Source organism: Miniopterus natalensis, chromosome 13 (assembly GCF_054644295.1).
Source record: "Miniopterus natalensis isolate mMinNat1 chromosome 13, mMinNat1.hap1, whole genome shotgun sequence".
Taxonomy (NCBI): domain Eukaryota; kingdom Metazoa; phylum Chordata; class Mammalia; order Chiroptera; family Miniopteridae; genus Miniopterus; species Miniopterus natalensis.
In genome coordinates this window covers 33337617-33361817 of record NC_142093.1, presented here as the reverse complement: position 1 = coordinate 33361817, position 24201 = coordinate 33337617, and the positions used below count along the sequence as shown (strand labels likewise).

The 24201-nt window shown below is 44.1% G+C and overlaps 1 protein-coding gene across 1 annotated transcript in view; it reads right to left on the bottom strand.

The window, feature by feature from the left end:
* Positions 1–6849: 6849 nt before the first annotated feature.
* Positions 6850–24201, bottom strand: part of B3GNT2 (UDP-GlcNAc:betaGal beta-1,3-N-acetylglucosaminyltransferase 2) — a 28211-nt gene continuing 10859 nt past the window's right edge. Inside the window, exon 2 of the mRNA XM_087823842.1 lies at positions 6850–9381. Within this exon, the coding sequence (XP_087679968.1) occupies positions 8179–9372 (1194 nt within the window). The 5' untranslated portion in view covers positions 9373–9381 and the 3' untranslated portion in view covers positions 6850–8178. The remainder of the gene's footprint in view (positions 9382–24201) is intronic.

The window sequence follows — 24201 nt, the reverse complement described above, 5'->3', positions numbered from 1 at the left end:
TTAAGTCAAATTCTGGGATGACAAAGTCTGAGTGAGGCAGCTGATAGAGGCAAAAATTTCTAGACAGCTGGATCAAAGGCCAAAGGGTAAGTCCAAGTTCATGGCTGTGAACTTTGGCAGAGATGACACAGCACTGGCACTTCCTTGAACCATGATGACCTCTCATGGACCTCCTCTGGAAGCCCCAGAGAGCCAGGCCCTCATCAGGATAAAGCCCTTAGGGCTTTGGAGTCAGAGACCTCAAGTATAAATTCTGGCTCCCCATTTCCTCTTTCTGTGAACTTGAGTCAATGTAACTTTTTAAGCCTCACTTTCTCGATCTGTAAACTGAAGGAAGAAACCAGGACTGGCTGGGCTTGGTGGATGACAGGCACACTGGACATCTCTCCCTGGGGCCAGAGCGCTTGCCACATAGCCAGACCCTTGACATTCCCCCAGTGAGGCACTGGGGTCTCATCTCCCCTTGATACCAACACCAAGCACGTTTTCAGGAATGATCATCACATTGATTATGAAAGCAGGAAAATGTCAGTCGGCTCTTCCCACCTCAGCAGCTGTGTGCTGCTGGGCCCCAGCTTGCTCTGGCCCAGGAGAATCCTGCACCGCTTGGAGCACAGAACTTTCTTTGGAGCGTAGGTCTTCCTTCCCCTTCACAGCTGGGCCAGGCTATTTATTACCCCACTGTAGCTGCCAGGAGCTGCCCCCAGGCTTTCCCTCCCTGATCATCAGACTCACACAGCGCTGAAGCTACTCTTCAGGATATTGATTTTAAGCTATTTATTAAGAAACAAAAGACTCAGAAAGAACATTTGACTCTCCCCCCCTTTCCTGCCCAAGAGATTCAGACAGAGAAATCTGCTTCAGGAAGGAGAGTTTAAGATGTCATCCTAGCCCAATTTAAATTAAGTATGGTAAACAAGAGGGCTTCAGGCAGGGGCCTGTTAGCCAAATACCCCATGTCCCAATGTTTCTGAGTCACCTAGCAAGAATATGCCTGCCAGGTATGTTCCTCTCTTTAACTACCTGCAAATCGCCCATTCTCACTTCTGAAATCTATACCCCCAACCCTCCTTCTCCTTTGTCATGTATACTAAATGTTGCCTCACTGTTTTTAGAATATTCATGCCTATGTGAATTCCCATGCACATGTATTAAAACTTTGACTTTCTCCTAAAAGCATCCTAAGCAGGCAAAAGTAGTAACTTCAACAGTCATCTACATGGCAGCTATTTTCAAACATGGGCAACTTCTCATCTGTGAGTAAAAATAGAGCCCAAATCCTCTAAAGTAGGGGAAGAGTCTGGGAGGCTGAGAAAACTGCCAAGAACAGCCATTCTGTAAATAAAGCTCTGTGTGCTCGAGTAGGACAAGGAATCTCCTAGAAAGCAATTCATAGCAGGCTGTCCCTGATCACTGCTCTCTGCTCTCATCTAGAGGGAACCAAGATTGCTTTAACTTGGGCATCTGCCCAGTGAAGGGGGGGCTCTACCACATCAAATCTCAATGCTTCCTCTACCCCTGACCTGACTCCTTTTCTGCTGTGACTCCTGAAGGTTGCTCAGTACAGCAACCCCACCCCTTGTTGGAAAAAACTCTACCTTCCACAGGAGGAGATCCACCTCTGGTCAGTCCTGCTTCAAGGCCTCAGCCAGGTGGGCTTTCCTTCATCCAGCCCCTCCAGGTCCAAGAGGAGAGTGACTCTGGGTCCTTGGGTTCTGGTCCAGATTCCACCTCGAGGGATACAGGCCGGCTGGGGCCCTGTCTGCCAACCAAGGTCACCTCTGAAGCAAACACATCCTGCAAAGACAGAGGAACCCTTCCTCCTGTATGGCTTTGCCCTTGTCCTGGAGTTTCAGTAGGCTCTTGCCCGCCCAAACCCCCATGTGCTGAGAAGCATTGGGCTCTTCTGTGCCCTTCTTAAAGCCACAGATATTTTGAATGAGAGCACTAACCCCAATGTGAGGAAGTGGCCGGTCAGGAGCGGGTCAGCATGGGATGCAGAGAATAATGAAGGAGCAGTAAAAGTAGCCAACACCAGAGAAGGAAAACCAAGGACAGAACTGAGACAGAGGCAGCAATAATGATGAAAAAAAGCCACAGCTACCACTCATTGAACACTTACTACATGCCAGGCTATAAGCACTTTCCATGCATTCAATCATTTAATTATTGTACAGTTTAAATGTACAAACTTTAAAATGTACAAATGTCCCCCACAGCATTTCTTAACTACAAAGAGAAAGATAACACCTTACAGAGGAGAAACCCAGTGAACAAGGTGAAAAGTGCCAGGAATAGGACGTGGTGACATCATGACCCCCCGATGTGATGCACTGGGGCTACAACATCACTTCTGTGTTCTTGCCAAAAATACATAACTCCCTTCTAATCGTGAGGAAAACATCAGACAGCCCAAACTGAAGAACTTTCTACAAGAGCCACTGCTCTTCAAAAGTATTAAAGTCAAGAAAGGCACGGCAAGGTTGAAAACTGCAACAAATTGGAGAAGACCAAGCAAAAGGAACTAAATACTATGTGGGACCTGGTACAGGATCCTGGGACAGAAAATGGTCATTAGTGAAAGAAAAAAAAAAGGTAAAATTCAAATAAGGTCTTAGTGTAGGTAATAGAATTATAGAAATGTTGATTCCCTGTTGTTGGTTGGTCCAGTGTTGACTCTGCACATTGTAATACGGTTTTGTGAAATGTTAACGTAGGAAAGTTAGGTAGAGGTATACAGGGACTCTGTCCTATAATTTTCTCTAAGTCAAAAATTCAAATTTTAAAATTTCAAATTATTTTAAAATTTGTTTTCTAAGTGCAAGATTCTCCAAACAAATCAATCCCATCTCGAAGAGTAATTTATTGGGTTGGTCTACCAGCAATGAAACATATCCAGACTTTGGATAAAGCAGAAAATATTTTCAATTGTCATATTATTAAGTCTGCCACAGCTGGGGTTTTTTATTGCTAACATTGCCCTTATTTGTTGAGCAGGTAACTGAGCTGCAGGGAAGGTGCCAGCACTCCTTTCAATCAGCACCTCTGCAATTTCTGGAGGCGATGCTGACAAGACAGGCTCCTCACCAGCCTCCTGGGGCTGCAGGTTCTCAGGTGGATTGTTCTGCATCTTCTGTCTGTCCTGTTCTTCGATCCAGGAGGACTTGGCAAGTTAGATCATTGTCCAGCTTTCTTGACAGTGCATCACAACTCCTCCTTTTACATTCCTTCCAGGATGACTCACTTTGGGAGGCTTTTGCAACCAAATAAAGGCATTTCCCACCAACTTGAAGCCCTTCAACTTTATCCCTCAGTGTCCACCACTCATTTCTCATATCCCACAAGAGGAAATATAAATGTGAAATTATTGCTATTTTGCCCACATTTGATTACTTTGTTTTTCTCCCTTTATGCTTCTCTGAGCTTGTCCCATCTCACCAGCCAGGGTAACAGCTGATGAGAGGCTACGGAATGTGCAGCACCGGGAGGAAGCATGTTCCTCTCTGAAGGTCCCAAAGAGCGGAGCAGGCAGGGCATGTGCCTTGTTAGTGTGCTGGACCTGGGTATCCGCCGGCAGCCTCCTGGGTGTCTGCACGGTTAGTTTTCCCGCTGGCTAGGCCCCTGCAACCTGTCCCTCGGCTGTCTTTGTCCTGTTCCAACAAAGTTCTGTTTTCATTTTCTTCTCTCCACCCCACACACTGGAAAATAAATTCTCCAGTGATTAGTTAACACCTCAAGACTGTGCACGTTTTGCAATGAGGTAGGGTAAGTGGAAAAAGACCTTCTAGGCCCAATGCCTTGGACCCTCGAACAAGAGGATGAGCCCAGAGGGCCACTGATTCAAAGGTGAGAGCTGGACTTTTCTCTAAAGTACAGGGAGATCTCGGGTGGGCCTGACTGAGGCTGGGAAGGCCTGGCCACTTCCCACCCCCCTAGGAATATTTTGGCAGCTGAAAGGGTGCTGCCTGGGCAGCATTGGGTGCCTGTAAATGTGCCCAAGCCCCCTTCCCAAGGCTACCTCCCTGGCTACTGAGGTCTGCACAGAGGGCAGTGTGGACAGGACTTAGGTAATGAGCAGGAAAATGGTAGCTGAAGACAAGCTAGGAAAGTACTAGTCACAGGAGAGTAGGTGTCCAGGGCAATGAGTGAGCCCTTGCTAAGCTCATGTGGGTTACTGCTTGAGGATGAAAGCACCCCCGATGCTGGGCAGCTGTCGAGAAGCTGCAAGCACCTTTGTTCCACTGCCAGGCCCCGACTTAGAAATAAGCCCTTGTAATACAATCAAATTAAAAACTTTACTTGGCAAGAAAAACCAAAAAACTTTGCTATTGCAGTGCAATCAATGCATCCCCTCTTACAATGCACAGGAGACAGGAAGAAAGCAACTGCCAAAGCTCAAAGCCCCCATAGCTGCTTGGGTGAAAACTGCTAAACACAGAAAGTGAGAGGAAAGGAAAGTAAGAGAAGCAGGAAATACGCCTAAATGGGACTCCATCTTTCAATTTAAGGGTGTATGTGTGTCTATGGGTGTGTATAACTGAAATACAGTTAGTGTACTATCGCGTATATATACACACTAATGCTGTATTTCAGTTATTCTAACATATAACCTTTCACATTTTAACATCTCTGCAATTGAGGCACATCATACAGTTGATATAAATCATATTGAATTCGCAGGTTTTTTGAGGTATATGAAAAGGATTGCATCTTAATAAATATGGTAATTCATATGCAATGACAAGATTTTGGGGGCTCCCTAAAGACACAAGTGCCTCATTCATGGCCTCTATCTTTCAAGATATGATACCATGGGTAAAAAAAAAACATTTCTAGTGCATTACTTTGAGACTTGAATAAATCAGGATAATAGTTTAATTTTTTTTCAGATTTGTTGTTAATGCTAATAAAGTTCATCAAAATTATTTGGCAGATGTTCCTAGCACTTAAAGAATAAAATCAATATAGAATTAACATGAAGGAAAAACTTAATTTATCCAGTAATCTTAACAGCTCAGCACATGAAGTACTTGTTTTCCCATTCCCAATAAGAATGGGAAACGTCACTTCACCTGACATTTTTCATAAGAAGGTAAATCACAAAGAAGTTAACTTTTGGCCCAAGTAAAGGCTTCCTTCTTTTCAGCTTTTCTGGAAGTGAAACTAAGTCATCCTTTGCCTTAATAAATGCATTCTCCCTTTCTGCATGAGGGGGCCAAGACAACCTAGAACATCAAATATTACAAACCGTTATCAATCAGGGGTATAAAGTAGGAGATGGTCACACTCTGGATGCCTTTCATTCTAGACCCATCTCCCTCATCCAACTCAAGAGTAGATATGGGTATAAACAGGGTCAAAGACAGAAATGAGCCACTCTGGTCTCTTTCATCCTTTTCCTCTTGAGGCCTGGTTGGGTTTATGGAAAGTCCAAGCCCTGGCAATGTTTATTCAGCCTTTTTGGCCTTCAAACTCAAAATCAAGATGACGTGGTAGTAGCCATGAAAAAAAAACCCAAATGCCAGTTTCACTGAGGCCTCAATTATTGAGCAGTTCTGAAAGAATGAATGAACGGTGATGCTTACATTCATGAGATGGAAACTCAGGGCAGAATCCATCTCGTGGGCACCAAGAGAAGGCTTCATCGATTTAAGAATCAATCAGTACCACAACTGAGCCCAGGCATGAGTAGAGCTCCAAAACCTACGTATCCCTTTGCTGAAAAGCCTGTGCGATCGATGACCAGTGTTGTGGGCTCAGGCAACCACTACACGAGAATTTCTGCCAAATAAAGAAGGGCCAGAGATCATCTCACCCACCAAACATCACCAACACCAAGGACTTACGTTCAAACAACAGCACGTGTCAACTGGGAGCTCACAAAAGACCCTCAGTAGCCCTCTAAACATATTTTGGAAATGCATGGTCAAGTTATACAGACGCAAGCAAATTGTGAACCAATCACCAGTGAATGTTCTGAGAGCTCAATTCTTCTCTACTCTAATGTGATAACGCTGCTCTCTAGGTTGCTAGCAACCACTGCAGCAGAGAGGTCAGGACCAAGCTTACAATGGTCTTCAAACCCACATTAAGTATCTGTGTCCTCGTAACTGCTCACATATGGCCTCAAAATTCCCAGTAGGAGAGGACAGTCTGCTAAATGTTCTCACAACACTGATCCCTTCTGTTTTTTGAGCTTCATCAAATGTCTATTTGTTCTTAATTGACCTTTAGCAATTTCTTTTCAACATGAGTCTAGGTAGGAAACTTCAGTGGTAAAGGCTGCCTCTAGATTTCATCACTGTGGGTACAAGCCCCAGAATGGACATGGCTTAGGACAATAAAGTTTTTTTAAAATGCTGCACCATTAAGTTCTTTATACTCACTGAAAATGGGAGCATAGATAAATATTCATACACCTCTTTAAAGACTCAAAGTAGGAAAACACTTTTAAGAATTCTGAATGTGGCCCGGCCAGAGTGGCTCAGCGGTTGAGCATCAACCTATGACCCAGGAGATCGGGGTTCAATTCCCTGTCAGGGCACATGCCAGGGTTGCGGGTTCTATCCCCAGTAGGGGGCATGCAGGAGGCAGCAGATCGATGACTCTCTCATCACTGATGTTTCTCTCTCTCTCTTTCCCTCTCCCTTCCTCTCTCTGAAATCAATAAAGATATATTTTTAAAAAGAAAAAGAATTTTGAACATGAAGGTAGATAACCCACTGATACAGAGAAAAAGTTATAGTTCAATATCACTATAATAGTTTCTGGGAAGAAAAATGGCCTCTTTGGGGAAAATGTAATCAAATACAGACAACAAAAAGATCATAGATCATTACACATTACACATGACAATTAAAAATACAATGACTTTATTTATATCTTCTTACAGTTGCCAGTATCACATCTGGTAAGAATCCTCATCTCTATAAACACAAAAAAATTTTCAAGAAAGCATGTTACAAGATGGTTTATATAAGCAACAGTTTGGCAGAATTTTGTCAACTCAAGCAATTCACAGCTCTCCAAAAAAATGAACTTTAAAATTGAAAAATAACAGCTTTATTTTACATATGTTACATCTTACATTTAAAATATCATGCTCTAGTTAAATATTTCATCAACAACACTGTATACAAATATTACACAAAATATATTTAAGAAAATGTTTTGGTCATTGATCTGAACAATAAATAAAAACACAGGCACTTCTACACTGAGACAGGGAAGCAGTCACTCACTACTCAGAATAACTGTGTATAAGCAACATGTGAAAATATGGCAAGAATAGAATCCTGGAGTTTTAAACTGACAAACAGTCATGAAAAGGTCTGCAACTTCAATCTTTTCACTTAAAGTTCAAAAGTTACATATGTTTTCCTGGTCCACATTTAAAAATCATAAACATAATATGACTGCCAGGGTCAATTCAATCTTTAGTTGCCCATTATGGAATCATACTCGTTATTTTCAAATACTAAAAATAGAAAATTATTATGATACTACCCAGGAAACCAAATATAAGAACAGATATTACGTCCTTGTATCATAATCTCCTTATTATGACCATAAGACCATAACAAGCTAAACTGGGTCACACAGTGATCTTCATTTTCCAAAATTAACATTATATTAACACAAGAAAATACTGTTGGGGTGGCAGGAAATTTTGACAGAGGTCAATTTTTCTAGACAATTTTTAAAAATTCATCCAGATTTCATGAAAACAAATTAAATTCCATTTCATAAAAACCATTGAGTCATATGTAACAAATCATTTGTAGCCAATAGTTTTAAACACCTACATTGCAGACAATTCACTCATTATAATAGAAAGTAGGAATATTACCGTATTAGGTCAAAACAAAAATAGCTTAAAATATAGTCAAATTCCAAAAACATTATTTCAGACAAGGGGAGAAAATTAGAAAATAATGACCACTAGCCAGTAGGAAGAATCAGAACCAATCATCCTGCAATATCTTCCTTTAAAAATTATAATCTTCTGCTTTCCCTCTTCAGAAAATACATTAAAGGGTTTAGAGGCCCTCAAATAGATACTACTTATGAAGGCAATTTTGATGGTTTAACAGAGCAATTACCCCTAATGAGAAAATACAACATGGAAACTACCCAAGATATGTCTTCTTTCTATGCAAAATTTAGTTTGTATATATTTTAGCAACTTAAATGAGCATTTTGCAACCGAGACCAAATATCAATCATCTCTTGAGGTTTCCTACTGTGTACTAACATCAAATCTAGATAGGAACAAATGTTATTCCTTTTTTTCTCTTCTATATCAAATGTCTTGAAGCCTTTGTGTTTCTCTGGAACGAGGCCGAGTTTCTGAAGGCACATCCCAGTATAAACGTCATCAATGGGGTAGAGAAGGACCTGGTCGGTTACATTGTACAGCCGCAGAGCCAGGCGGCCGGAGTAGAGGAATCCCCCTCCCCCAGCGTAAGGCGGGTAGACACCAGTGTAAACAACTTCTGGGATGTAGTACTTCAGTTTCTTATCCCGATGAGGTCCAGCGTTGTGGATCACATCACCTATAAACAAATCTTTGGCTTTGTTCTTGGATAAGCTATTCAAGTAATTCAGGATATGATGGGTATTCACAAAAACATCGTCATCGCCCTTGAAAACGAACTCGGCATTTGGGCAGGACGTGCTCACCCACCTGAGAAAGAGCACTTCTTTCAGGGACAAGTTGAAGAAAGTGTCCCTGTAGCTCCACATGAGAATGTCTTGGTGCTTCTCGCTCTCGAACTTCAGCATGTCTGAAAGATCCGGATGGTTGTCCTCCGCGGGGGTCTGGCCCAGTAAGAACACGCGCACCACTGTCTGGTTCCCCACGCGGGTCTCTCTGCCCCACGATTCCCGAATTGCTTGCCTTCTGGCGAAATGTGGGGTGAGGGACTTAATGGCCAGCAGTAAGAAGGGTTTCTTTGCACACTTCTCCGGTTGATCTATAAGCAGCGAATAATTTCGACATCTCAAATAGAGCAGAAAGTCTTTAAACCTGTCCGGCAAATTGTTAAAGCCTGAAACTACAGAAGTGACCCTCAGGTCAGGTTCACAATAATTCAGATGGCTTATATTGGAAAACCCATACGCGTCCCCTGTCTGGTTTACCAACATGCTCAAAATGGGATTGTACCGCCTGTTCAGCTTTTCTTGTTCTCGGTTCCAATATGCCACGGGAGGGTTAGATATCTTCCAGAACTTTTCTTTGGGTATTATTACTTCCCCCTTTCCATTTTTTCCTTGATTACTGCTTTTGGAGACTTCCACAATCAAATAAATGAAGACATTTACCATCATCAGGATACCCAACAACTTTATTCTTCGACGTCCAACACTCATTTCTCATATCTGGAACAAAAGGGAGGAGCATTGTATTAATTGAATAATTATTAATCTGCATTTGCTCACATATGTCACTTGCCTCTTCGTCTTTACCTCCCCTAGAAGAGTGGTTTAGAGCACAGATTCTAGACTTGCATGGCCTAGGTTCAAATCATGACCCTCCCATTCTAGCTGTGTGACCTCGGGCAAGTGGTGAAACTGATGTCCCAGCTTCTCCATCTATAAAATGGAGATAATAACCTACCTCATAGCATGGGTGTGAGGGCTACATGATTTTATATGTAAAGCTTTTAAAACAGTGGCTGGCCCATAGCAAGCAGTATATAAATGGCCGTTAATGCTGTGGCTGTTTTAGACACTGGGGGGCAGAAATATGCATTTACTAAATAACCTCACAGGTGTTCGACTTCTCTGCTTACAAGGACTCATACAAATCAATGTGCTGCAAACTGATTTACCCACAATTCATAGTCACAAATACATTTTATACTGTGATCCAGTACACACATATGCATACACATATAATTGTACAGGTACTTATTTATATGTGTTGCCATATGTGTAGTTTCATGTAATTCACTCCAAGTTTTTATTTTATTCTACTTCATTTTTTAAAAAATGGTGGTCCCAACCCTGAATGGTTTGCCAACCCACCATTTCACAGATTAGAAAACAAAGGCAGAGAGATTAAGACCCCTGGCCAGGGTTGAAGGGCTAGGAAGTGAAAGAGCCACTAACCACACTGAGTGCTCAGGGAAATGAAATGAATAGTCATACCAGCTTCATCCTAATATCCAAAAACTGAGAACCACCCAAATACCATCAATAGGAAAATAGATTATCAAATTGCAATATATTCATATAATGGAATAACCCCCAGCAATAAAAGGAAACTTACTACAAGCAACAAGAATACAGTATGAGTGAAAGACAGACCTCAAATTCCATTTATGTTATGTTCAAGAAGGCAAAATTAATCTAGGTCCTAGATATCTGAAGGTGACAGGGGTAGAGGTTTTGTCTGGGGAGGGGCAGGAGGGAACATTCTAGACTATAGAAATGTACTATGTATACCTTGATCGGAATGAGAATTGTACACATTTGTCAAAACTCAAAGTGTAAACTTAAGATCTCTGCGTTTTATAGCAAAAAGGAAAAGAGAAATGAAAATGACATTTTAGTAAATTATCAAAAGCCAAGAACAGATTTCAGTCTGTGGGCAACAGAAGAACAAAGTGACGGCACAGTCTGCGGGGGATGTAACTCCAGAGTTCCAACACTGTTGAGACGGATGACCTACCCAAGAGCAACCATTTAAATAAGCTTGACATTAAAAGACAGCCCAAAGAAGTGCAATGGCAATACAGTGTAAATAAAATTTCTTTTCAGGTGAACTCTATGACTGGGACTTCATCCTTAAATAAGAATCCCAAAGCAGTATTGCAACCCAAGCACTGTGCATTATCTTGCTTGATACAGCAAGCCTCAGGAGTAAGTCTGTTACTTTTATTCACATTTTATACCTGAGGAAACAGATTTAAAGAGGTAACTGTGTTAAGGGCAGAGCTGGAATTCCAGCCAAAGCAACGGGGTACCAAGGCCACCATGTCAAATGGTAACCCCTCTTCTCCAACCTCCAGAACAAAACCGTGTGATTACTTTTTAATCAAGGATAGTGTTTACTTTTTTTTTTTTTTAATGTAAGAGGATTTTTAAGTTCACTGGGTTCTAACAAACAGTCCCAAGGTAGGTGAAGTATTTGTTGTGCTTAGAGTGCCTTGAAGTTATTACATGTTGGACAGCCCAGATTAATCAATCGGAATTCCCAAGCTAGTTTGTGTCTCTTTAAATCTGTTTAGTAGATCCTTATTTTATGGCTTGTATTTACGACTGCTAAATAGCTTCGCTTATGACCATATAAGTAAAAGGTGTTCTTAAAAAATGAGCCCCTACTCATGCCTCTACTCCCCCAAAGCCTTTGCAGATCTCACGAGCACGGCAGATGATAAAGTAAGGTGGGTGCCCTCGGCCTCCCGTCACTTCTCTACCACTACCCTTCTCCACTCTTCAAGATCCCACCACTGAGCTACCAAAAAAGGGCCTTCTTAAACTTCCTCCAAAGAAGGCAGTAAACAAACACAAGACATTTCTTACTCCTTAATTACAGTTTTAAAGGACCCCAAGTCACGCGCAACCTGAATAATTCGAAGTGTCCACACCTGAGTCTGGGTCCACACCCTTGGTAGGTAGGTCAGTTCCTTTCAGAGGCGCTTCTGGGCAAACCCTTATGAGCAAACTGAAGGTCCGAGTCCAGCCCACCTCTGGCAACCTACATCTCTTTGCTGTGGGCCTTACTCGCAAGGACAAGAGAGCTCGAATGAACACTTAGAATGTATGTGCATGAGTACTTCTTATAGTTAAAAGCATTAGTCATCTCTTCAGAAAATGAATCATTGGTAGTTATAAGCTTTTTTAATTTTTGGTTCCAGATTTGAGACTAAACAAACAATTATCTCTAAATTGGGATAAATCTCCTAATGCTAAAAGTAGCACTTGACCCAGTATCTTCAATCTCTAGGTCTTAGGCCCTTTGTGTGAAGAGGCTGAAAAAAGGACAACAAGGAAAGGTATAAGGGTAAATGGAGAAAGACCACAATGAGGGAAAAGATTTGGAAGGTACTCAGGAAAAAACAGCACGCACAATGAACAGCTGTTTGGCAGAAATTTCAACTCGGAAAAGGAGTATGAGTATCAGTAGACTATTCCTGAAATTCTAGAGTTAAAAAAGGACTGCTTACGGGGCAAAAGGGACGCAGAGTACTTTATGGAGTTCATTTTCCTAGGAAAAGATTCAGGGTAAATAATATGTGAAACGATTCTAGATAAATGAGCCAGCTGTGCATCCAGGTTATGGGGCAGGGCATGGGTATCTGGATCCAGCCAGAACCATCTGAAGAGATGGTCTGAAGTTTCTATCACGGAAAGCACAGATCCTTCTTTTGGGAATACTTTGAGGAGTACATTGGGCTCGCTGACCCTGGCCAGTATTTCCAACTTCATCCACTGCAATTCAGGCTTTTATTTCCATGACCAAGACCCAGCCAGGGCCTCCCATCACCTCAGCTAAGATGGGCCTTTGTAGCTCTCAAAGGAACACCATCCTTACCTTCTGTTTGTTCAAGGGTTCCAATCTACAGGGTATTTTCCTGCCCACTTCTCATTTGCAACCCCTGAAGGAAGGCGAGAGGAAAGCACTTTACCAGTGAGAAAAATGGAGGCTCAGAGAGGGAGTTCATTGAGCTGCCTATATGTTACAGAAGAGCTAAATAACAAGGCTGAGATGGCTCGGCCTCCTGGCTCCCAATCTAGGGTTCTTTGGATCTCCTCCTTTTGCTACTAGGCACATCCAGGTCAATAGTGAAGGCACTGGTCTAGGTCAACAGTGAAGTCTCAAGGGCTGGCTCAGGACTGAAAAGATCCAAGACCATGCACGGTACATTTGCTGTTACCAAGACTCTCCAAAGAAAGGGAAATGAAACCATCTAGAAGCTCCCAGCCCAGCTTCTGAGAATGGGCCAGCCTTCCTTGTCCAAATTTCCAATCGTGCAGCAGGGGCTAACTCTTACCAATACTTGCTAGAGGGCACTTCTTCCCAACCAACCTGAGAAGGAAGAGTAGGAAACTGAGATTCTCAATTGTACATATCCATCAAGCTTAAATGTCATCTTTCATCTGTGAACTGGGCACAGTCAGTCCCTCGCATGAGAACTCTGCTTTTGGCAAAGACTCTTACAGCAAACTGAAGTTCATGGAAAGGAAGATAAAGCAGTGACCCCCATAAAAATATCTGTGGGAAAAAGCTCTCTGACTAGCTGACTACATATTCCCATTGCAGACATAAAACCAATTCCGTGTCCTTTTTTGAGCAGGAAGTTACATTGCTTAAGAAGAATTTGAGTACGAAAACTTACCCCAACACTGGGGAGATGTTATACAACCCTCACTGTGAAACAAGGAATTTTTACTGTGAGTAACAGAAACAGGAGAAAATCCCATGTACAAACAAAGAACAAGCTCAGCTTTTCACCTTGTGCTTGGGCATAAACAAGGACCCAACAGTTTTGAAATTTCTAAAACACAACAGTTGATTTTATTTGTTTAATGAAAAACCACTTCCTCCTTTATTTTGTAATGAAAATATTTAGAAAAACAAGGTAGGGGCAGAAAAACATATTTGTTAGCTGAAAATTGATTACAAAATAGTACAGGCTATGTGAAAATCCACATAAAACACCAGACGAAAACAAGACTGGGTTAATCAGGGTGCTAGGATTACAGGCTATTTTCATTCTTCACCTCCGCCACACCATCTCTCCCCTCGAATGGCCTCCGCCACACACATCCAGGCAGCCTGGGGTGGGTGTGGGAGCACATCACACAAAATCCCTGACGCTGGGCTCTCATTCCTGCAGCCCACATCACTAGCCTGTGTCACGGCCTCACAGTGCCAGACACTCCACCACTGTGTGGACCTGCCATGTTCAACAGAGGCTCTGTCACCCTTCCCTAGACCACCGGCACACCTGTCCTTGGGCCTGTGCTGTTTGCCTGTAGCCCTCTGTTAGAAAGGGTTCCTAAACATAATAGTGAAATATGATCATCTGCTCTGTTTTAATCAATACTCAGGTACCTGCCAGGCACTGGCAATCCTATGAGGCAGACAGTCACACAGAAGTGATTTCACTTGCCAAGGTCACACATCTGGTAAATGGCAGAGCCAGGACTGAAACCCAAGCAGTTCCACTCCGGAGTCCGAGTTTTACACCATGATGCAAGCAAATGCTGCCGCACAGGATTATGACTAAAGGAACTAAACGGATGCAAGTCTTATTTTCAATGGTTGATGTACTTTAAAAGTACTAAATATTTGAAAGCTTTATACATTTTAACTCACAAAACTATCATGAATCAAAGTAAGATATGGGAGAGGCAGAGTGGTACCATAAGTAACATTTATTGAATGATTACTCTACAGGCCAAGCTCTGGGCAAAACACCTCACATACCTCATTTGTCTCTCAATTTGCAGTCCAAACAACCCCAGTGTTTCATCATGGACACTTCTACACTGGGAAGCACTGGAGAAGATGATCCTACAAGGTTCCCTCCATTTCTGAAAGCCCTATAATCACTGAAGACAAGTGCTGGCCAGAAGACACTTTAATGTAGCCATGAACAGTCACAAGGACTCATTCTTACAAAACTCTGAGTCAGCAATTGACAGACCCCACCCCCAGGGGCTCCAGCAAGTAAGGTAGGTGGCCACCAAGAGCTAGTCAGGGACAGGGCCAGCAACCACACCCAGACCCTCAAGTAACAAGGATAAGATTAGAGAAAGGCAGGGCCTTCTTGTAATCAAGAAATAAAATGACCAGCCACCCCCATCCAGCCAGGCTGAGACCAGGAAGCTGAGTATCCAAGCCAATTCGACCACAGGAGACTGAGCTAGCAGCTTCCATGTCCACGGGGGCCGCTTCCTAATCACTCTCTTGCACAAACCTGACACACAAATCCTCAGAGAAAGAGCCCACGCCCGCTGCCGTAGCATGGGGACGGGGGAAACATGTTTACTCTTTGGAGAGCCTGACCAGCATTCTGCCTGCCCCATGCTCTCCCCCACCCTCCTGGAGCCCGGCCAGAGTGGCTTTTCCTAAATCCTTTCCTCCCACGCTGCTCCCATCTGCTGCCTGGCCCTTGCCAGCCCTTTCCAGGTTCTGCTCAGATGAACAGAGACAGGGACAGTTTGCAGCTAAGTGGTTCTGGGGGAGAAAACAGCTTCTAGCATGCAAGGCAGACAGCGGATGAAAAGGTTAGAATGAAGCAACTCAGCTGGATCAGAGAGCCATGCCTAGAGCTTGTTTCTTAATAGGAACAAGAAGCCTGGTCTTGGTTCTTGCCAGGCCTGGGGCAAGGGAGCCCCAAGATTGCCCTCACAACCTCACCTAGAGACTGGCCTGAAGCAAGAACATGTGTCTTGACTCTGCTTTCTGGTCTGCAAGTCTTGGAACCAGCTGAATTCAAGGAATTTGGTTTGTAGTACCCTTTCATGTTCAAAATTAAAAGGGAAAAGTACATACAATGAATCTATTCACCTACACAGCCCCACAGGCAACATTATACATCAAAGAGTCTGGCAGGAAATGCTCCAGTCCCTATTGATTAAATTCCCCCAAAGCCCAGCATGGCTGATTTTTCTCAAATGATAGTCATCATTTAAAATAAAATCAATCATTAAGCACATATAGAAATTTCAGAAAAGGAGAAGAAAATTGAGCTAACAACAGAGAATTAACCCTACCAGAGGCCATCTTGCCCCTGCCTTTAGTAAAACTAACAAGAGCTTTAGATCTTCAGTGTAAAGATTATAATCCCGGATCCATTTTCACTTTGGAAAGTCAGCCTGGTATCTGGAGTTCGACAGCCCAAAGTTAAATTCTGGTTATGCCACCCACTAGCTCTGAGACCTTAGGCAATTTGACCTCTCTGAGCCTCAGTTTCCTCATCTGTAAAATGGGGATGATATAACCCACCACAGCAGTCTGTTGTCTGCCATGCGAAGGGCACTCAATAGTTCTCCTTCCGAAGTTTGACTCCCCTACCAAATACTAAATGAAAGCACGTTTCTAAAGTTTTGTCGTTCACTGCCTCTTTTATAAATTTATTCTTTGTAGGAACCCATATATCCACTGCTTTAAGCATCACCTCCAAAAGGAGGCTTACAAGTTGATCCAGCCAACTCTAGATACTAGCTTCTAAATGCTTTGTGGAGACCCTCTTCCCAGACCCCCATCTGCAATGCATCAGCTTCCCAGGCACCTGGGTACACACCCCAGTATGACCTTGATCTGCTTCCTCTCCGGGCTCTCCACAGACAGCCAGGAACAAAATCCTGTGTCCCTACCTCCATAAGGTCACTCGTACCCCTCCTCCCTTCTCCTCCAGTCCATCCAGGCTCTGCTACCGGCGACACGGCAGCAGCCCAACGCCTCATTTCCCACCATGCTCCCAAATGCACCCTGTTACTCCCCAACCGCTCAGTCTCAGGTGTCTGTATGTACGGTCCCTGCTCACGCCGCTCCCCCAGTCTGATCAGACCACCAAACAGCGGGGTTCCCTCAACGCCTACCTGGAAGCGTGTGTTGACTTCTAGAACTCCACTCTCCTTTTCCACTCCCAGGGCTCGAGCTCAGAGCCTCACCCCTCTTCCCCAACAAGAGATCTCCTGCCCAGGGATATGCCGCAGTCGGAACACCAGCTTCATTCCTCCAATTTTCTCTCATATGCCCATGTGGCCCCAGCCAGGGCCCTTTATGATGATCTGTGCTTCCCTTCAGGTCACCTCCTGCCAGTGTCTCCCATCTCCACGCCGTATACACTATATACACTTTAAACTCTAACCAGAGCAAACATGTTTCTGTTCCAGAAAATCCCAGCTTCCCTCTGCCTTCTGCTGTGCCTTCCTGGAGAGCTGCCAATTCTTCCAGATTAGTTCATGTCACCCCTGGCTGAAGCACCCACCTCCCAGGAGTTAGGGCATCTACTCCCAGTCATGGTGGCCTACACCTGGGCATCTTCCATACTGTACCACCGTTACCCCAGCACATGGCACCTGAGACTCATTCTGCATTTGCTGAACAAACATTTTGGTGATCTGGTCAAGTTCATTGAATACAGCAGGGATGGGGAAACTTCTTCCTGGGCCATCTGGATATTTATAACATCATTCGAGGGCCATAAAAAATTATCAACTTAAAAATTAGCCTTCTATATTTGGTCAAACATTTAATTGAATTTATTGAATTTCGATTTCTGCCTGCGGGTTGCCTTGGCAGGGCCGACCAAATGATTTTGAGGGCCGTATACAGTCCGTGGGCTGAACATTCCCCACCCCTGGAATATAGTATAGTAAAGTTTTCAGTAGAAAATGGATTAAATATACACACCTTTCTCCAAACAAATGACACTGGAAAATCACTTACATGTGTGCTGGAAAATGACACACATATATTTATAAAAATCTGTCTCACTTTTTAAAGTACCATAGAAAAAATTTTAAAGAATTTTGTAGAGTTAAAGAAGATAAGAGTTTCAGAAGTAGGGCGTCCATATGAGACTAAGAGGGTGGGGGCAAGATTTAAAGAGGCAAACTGGGGTGGTAAGTACAGCCCAGCCCCTCATTCCCCACAGTCAGCCCCAGACCCACCAAAGGGAACACACATGGATGCGTCCTGACTAAGCACACCCTGTGTGTGGGAATGGGGTGTGTGGGATTCAGCAGTGCTTCCAGATGAGGGCTCCATCCATGTTCCTGCAGCAGATCCAAGCCAACCATTCCTCCACCATATCCCAAAATAGGGGCCTCCAGATCTCCTTTCTGTGATGGGAGGACCTCCAGCAATTGTTATCCTCACCAGGGCCATGACAGTGTGGGACAGGGTGAGCATGCCTAAAGGAAGGCAGGCAGGCCCCCAGTACAGACGTAAAACTTGGGGACATCTACTTGCCTAAGGTGGGAAATCCTTTTTAAAAAGAAATGTTGCAATGCAGGTAGTCACTTCCTGGTTATGGCTTGGTAAATGTTTCTACTCCAAGCTCCAGGACTGATATATAAACAAGTGTAGTCTGCCAGGCCCTCAACAAGCCCTCAGAGAAATCCCTAGAATAGCGATTTTCAACCTTTTTCATTTCATGGCACATATAAACTAATTAATAAAATTCTGTGGCACACCAAAAAGTATATTAATTTTTTGCCGATCTGACCAAAAAACGAGGTGTAATTCTGATTCATTTGCACTGGATGGCTATTGTTGTGTTGGCTGTTGTCACTTTTTTATTTGACAACGTAAGGGAAAAGAGGTCAGAGCCCCTGACTAGTCAGGTATTGCATGTTTTAAAAATTCTTGCTGCACACCAGTTGAAAATCATTGCCCAGAAGATTTCTCTCTGATTCATTCTTCTGTTTGCTCAGTTGGGTTACATGGGATGTATTTCAGTCTGGGTCCAACCAGGAGACAAAAAAACACACAGTAGTTTAAGCAGGGGAAGTTTAGTATAAAGAACATGATAGCTGAGTAACTGTAAAGATGCACTAGAACTCTAACGGGTTCCCAGAAGATGGAAAGTACACAAAAAAGGACAAATGTGGAAGGGGCGTTGAGAGCTTGCTGAAGTAGATATGGGTGGCAGAAAAGCCCCCAAGTGCACAGGCCAGAGATGGTTTAGTAACCAGGAGAGCAGGGCCAGCCCTCTGGGATGCAAGCACAAAACCTGGAACACAGCATCCCCATTGTAGGGCTACAGAAAACAAACCTTGGGGATGCGGGTGAGCCTAGACTGCTGGGTGGGGGTGCAGAGAGACTGAAGGTGCAGAGGGAGTCATGCACACAGAGGGAGTCAGGGTGCTACTGGGAACTGGACAGGCTTCCCTGTGCAGGAGCTCAGCATGTCAATGTATGGCTTCGCCACGAGCAGCTCAGGGCCACTGCTCAGGACAAATATTGGGTGGCCAGCTCACTAGATGGCCAGGACCATGGAGTCTACAATGTGCAAACATGTGGGGCTGAGGAGAGGGTGCAGAGTAGCAGTGACCTGGGCTGGGCACAGGATCCCCATTCCACCGCAGCTGCCAGAGCTGGAGCAAGCACGGAGCAGCCAAATGCTAGAAAAAGCTGTGCCCAGCAGGCACCTACAAGTGCAGGAAAAGCAGTAGCCTGAAGACACATACTCAATACACCAGGAATCAGGAAGGAAAATCCCTTCCTCCTGCAACACCCTCTTCAGAGCCCTCAACTTACAGAAGGCAAGGGAAACGTATTTGAGAGTTCCGATCCCTTTCCACAGGTCAGGCAACAAAGGGTGGATTTGGAGCTGAGAGGCAACAGTCAGAAAAGCTGGCACAAGTTGTAAATCTCTGTATCACCAACTCAAAGTCATCTCCAACCACAAACATTTTTATTTGAGTCTGGAGTTAGGAGAAAAGACCTAAAACATGGGTCATTTACACTGAAATGGCAAATAGTCAAATACATGACAGTTTATTATCCGAAAACAGGGGACGAGGCAGGACCTGAGTGGGGCTGGAAACAGGGTAGATTTCAGAAATGTGGGGAGAAACCAGGCAGGCACAGGGTGTCCACAGGTAAAGACTAACACAGCTACTCTGTGGGCAGATGGGTTCTGGTGCCACCCTGGAAAGAGTAGGTCAGCACTGGTGGGCCCAGGGCCTCTCCAAGGACGAGCCATGCCTCCGCCTCACTAATAAATGCCGCTGCTGGAGGACTGTAGGGGTGTGTTTTCTCCCACAGCCCCTCAAGGAAGAAAGAAAACTGACTATATTGCACATCTATACATAACAAGGAAAAAAATTAAGAACTCCAAATCGGATGTCCATCTTGATTGTAAATGTATTTGGCTTTTGTGTTCACTGAGGCTTAATTTCTGTAAAGCAGATTCAGTTCACAGGGGGAAAAGAACATCATCCGGGTAGGTTGTCTTCTATCATCAGATCTCTAATGCACCTCTAACAGAATACAGGTATTTTGGTCTGGTTTACCGATCACTAACTCGAACTATTTCTGATTTTCCCTATCATTGGAAAAAAAACACCTGACGAACCACCTCACATGTGTGTCTTTTTCCATGGTCTTATATTTCCTCTGGAAAAATTAAAGAGAACATAAATTTTTAAGTCACTTAGAATAAAATCAAATAATTCCTCCCCCCTCCTCTTCCATCCCCCCAGCAAAAAGGCTGGACTGATTTACCCTCTCACTGTACACACTCGAGCATGGAGCTGTCCACACTGACTGTGGACACTGCCCTTTGTAATCTTTACAAGGCACCTCCTCCCTCTTTCAGTTTGCAGCGTCTTTTCATAGGCTTCCTTCCTGATTTTCCTACTCCCCATGCCGTTTGCTCCTTTTTCTATGTCGGGATGTTCTCATCTCATTTAATCTTCACAAGCTGAAAAATGTGAAGCAATTAGTCTGAGGTCACAGAGCGAACCTGGCGGAGCCAGCACTTGGGACCCTGGACCCTGACCCCAAGTCTAAGCTGTTACTCTTTCTACCTCTCAACACTGTTGCTCAAAAAAGATTGCAAGAATTCCTAAATACAGCTGCACTTTAGAAAAATAATTTAGGAGCTAAAATCACAACATTTGTGGATACCCAGAAGATACAGACAACTCCAAGGCGCAAACAGCACATCAAAGGAAAAATGTAGATAAAATTGCAGGCTGAGAACTGTTCACTGCTTTCAGGGGCCCAGAGGTCCTGGCCTGGTAATGCAGGCACCTTCCTTACTGTGGGTGGAGTCCCTGCAGAGGTGTTAGGTGTTTATCCACACTCAAGAATGAGAGACTGGCAGGGGCTTAAACTGGCCTAACCACAAGTAAGTCCAGGCGAATCCATTTGTCAGAGTGGTTTAGTCAGAGAAAATACTGCCTTTTCATTCCTCTCCCTTCCAGCACCGCAGTCTGAAGTGAAGGGCACCCAGCACAGCCCCAGGACTGCTGCAGGCTAGTGCAGAGGTGGTCTAGAGCCCAGCTCTCCTGACTCTGAGAGGAAAGGTCACCGCCTATGTCAGAAAAGGTGATGGAAAAAACAAGTGTTGGCCACAGACTGCACCATCTCACCCTTTGCTTTCTCTGTAACATGCACATACATTCCACAAACAGACCATAACCCAGTTTCATGACCAGAAAGAAGCTACAAGAACATCTTTACCAGTAGATAAGCTTCTTCTAGCTCATCTGCTCCAAATACTTCATTTACAGAAGAGGAAACAAGGCTCAGGGAGGCCCAGAGCCTCACCTGAGGTCAACCATAGGGAGGAGAACCAGGGCGGTGAGAATTATTATTAGTGACAAAATCTTTTTGTCATTGTCTACAGCTTCAATTCTAAGCCACCAGCAACAAAACAAAAAAAGTCCAAAAAGGTCAACTGCCCTAGCACCACCACCCATGGCCCCTTCCCTGATTCCTCCCACCAGGTGGGTGTGTTTTTATTGCTTCCACTCTGCTGTTCCACCTCACACTCACACTCACCTGGCTTATCGCACCTAGTTAACAAGCCTGACACACCAGCAGGGAGCGTGGGTCTCAAGGGCGGGGGCTGGGCCAAGTTTATTTCTGTATCTCTGGTGTCTGCCTCTTAGGACAATTTATCAGGCACTAAATTTGAGAACACTAAGGACATAAAACGGGTGGGGCAGTAAAGGAAGAAAAACCAACTTTTATTCTTTTTTAATATACCTTTTATTGATTTCAGAGAGAGGAAGGGAGAGAGAGAAACGTCAATGATGAGAGAATTGTCACTGATCAGCTGCCTCCTGCACAACCCCTACTGGGGATTGAGCCCACAATCCAGGCATGTGCCCTGACCGGGAATCGAACCTTGATCTCCTGGATCCTCGGTCGATGCTCAACCGTTGAGCTACGCCTGGCTGGGCTATTCTTTGATCTTTTTGATCAGGGGTCTTTTATACTGCTCTAGACAAATCATTGTTGAATAATTTCACACACAGGCCCTGCATTTCCAGGCCAGAGCATTCTCCCTGATCCCTGGCTGTATAGTTGTCAGTCCAGGCCACCCCTCTTCATAAGGGTCATCAGTGTTTTGCAATTCTTGTGCTTTCCCTTCAATGCCTCAGCCCTTACCCACAAGGAGAGCAGTACATGGGGTCATCTCAATGCTGTACAGCACCTAAGGAACAGTCTCATACAATTGAACAAATCTGTAAACAAACACGGGCCCAAGGAGTGGTGGAGGGGAAGAGGAAGGCAGTTAAAAATTAGTAAAAATTTTTTAAAAATTAAAATCCACAAGCATAAATTATAGTACTGGTCTAAAAAGAGAATCCCATTACACAAAACAAATTATCAAAGTAACCTTGTATAAATGCTTCTGGAAATAGGTAGGCCATCAGCCATGGTTTGGCAATCTTGGTGCAGAGATGGGGAGGGGAAGAGGTAATCCGGTGCCCGCTATGTGGGCTACTGTGTGAAACCAATTAAGAAAGGATCTCTATACCAACAGGAATCCTACAAACTCTCTCAAAGTAATCACTGACCAGCCTAATTCTATTAAATTACATTTGATAGTGCTTGTCCCTATCAAATGTCAAGTTTGAGAGCATCTCCATCAATTTCCTGCAAAATAAAAGTTCACATTGTCTTCCTTCCAAAATAAAAAATATAACCTCCCAAGATCAGAAAACAAGCTGCAAGTTGGGAATACATATAGCACATTAAAATTAGCCTTCTTTTATAACTTCAATAAATACTTAAATTACTACCAATGACATTCATTGTTTATTTTACATAATTTAATAAATTGCCTTGGGAAGTCTCAATTTCTTGACTGTTATAATGAAGGCTTCCAGTAACATGTTTTCTTAAAGAGCACTTGCGTTTGGTTACAATGAAGGGGACACTAAGGAGCATTAGGCTCCAGTACTCCTGCCTGACCACTTGGGAGTCCCTCGGAGGAGCAGTCTTGAGATGACTACCTGACTCACTCCTTAAAACCATGCATGAAAATCACAGAACGTTGTGCAGAACTTGCATGTGCAGAGATTTTTAAAATGTTGTATTAAGCTAAAAGGAATCAACAGGTTTAATCCTTGGGGGAGGAAGAAAAAAAGGACAAGAAATCAAGAAATGGGATGGAGCAGTTTTTATAAAAAAACAAATTAACAATGGCACCCACACCAGCCCCCACCCATCCACAGAGGGCTCGTCCATGTGCCAGAAAACATGTCAAGGACCCAACTGGATACACGGTTCTGTGAAGTGGTTACTGAGGTATCTTCATTTTACAGATAAATGAACTGCTTCCAAAAACTTGTCTGAGGTTCCCAAGACAGAGAGTGGAGGGAGGGGACAGGGACTGGGACCCAGACAGGCCACTCCAGCCATCAGGTCCATCCCAGCTGCTGTCAGGCTTGAAGACCGGCATGGACTGCACGGTTGGCATCGCCAGGGTAGAGGGTAGGTCAGCAACCCCGTCTTCATTAAGTGTTCTCTCAAAGACCTGATCCGAGATCCAGGTATGCCACCCTCAAAATCTCCTCCGTGAGGCCTCTTGGGCACAAGCACCCCTTATGAACTGCGGTCCTCCCCACCTACACCTTTGCTCATGTGGCTTCTTCCAGCCTAAAATGTCCATTTCCTGCTTCTTAATCCCACCCCCATCCTCGAAGGTCCAGGTTCAAATCCTACTGCCTCCCCATCAATCGCCTTGGTGTATTGTATTTAATTCTCCCTCCTGGCACTCCCATCACCCCCAAACTGAAGCCTCTCAAAAATGAATGCCAAGAGCTCATTACCTAGAACCCACCCCCAGCCCCGTCAATGCTTCCCAGCCTAACCGGTTTCAGGCGAGCCAAGATCCGCTCTCCTCAGCCCTGAGGGACACAGAACCGAGGCGGCCTACCCTGCGTGGGCCGTAACCATGAGGTGAGCGCAGGCACTGCTCCCCACACACACTGAGTACCCAATTAAATTGGGCTCCCCTGGGAAGCCACCCCTGCTCCAGAGTCAGGGCTCATCCTCCTCCCAGAAGACAACCTTTCTACTGACAAGTGGCCCTGGGGTGGCAACTTCAGAACGAGGCACCAAACAAGCACAATGGTGACCCCTCTTCCCAGGTCCCAGGTTCCTTTCCTGCCCTTTTCCCCCCTTCTCAAGTGTTGTTAAATTTCAACTGATAGGTGCTTGACAACAGTTGTTTTTTAAAATATCAAAATAAATCATATGGACTTAAA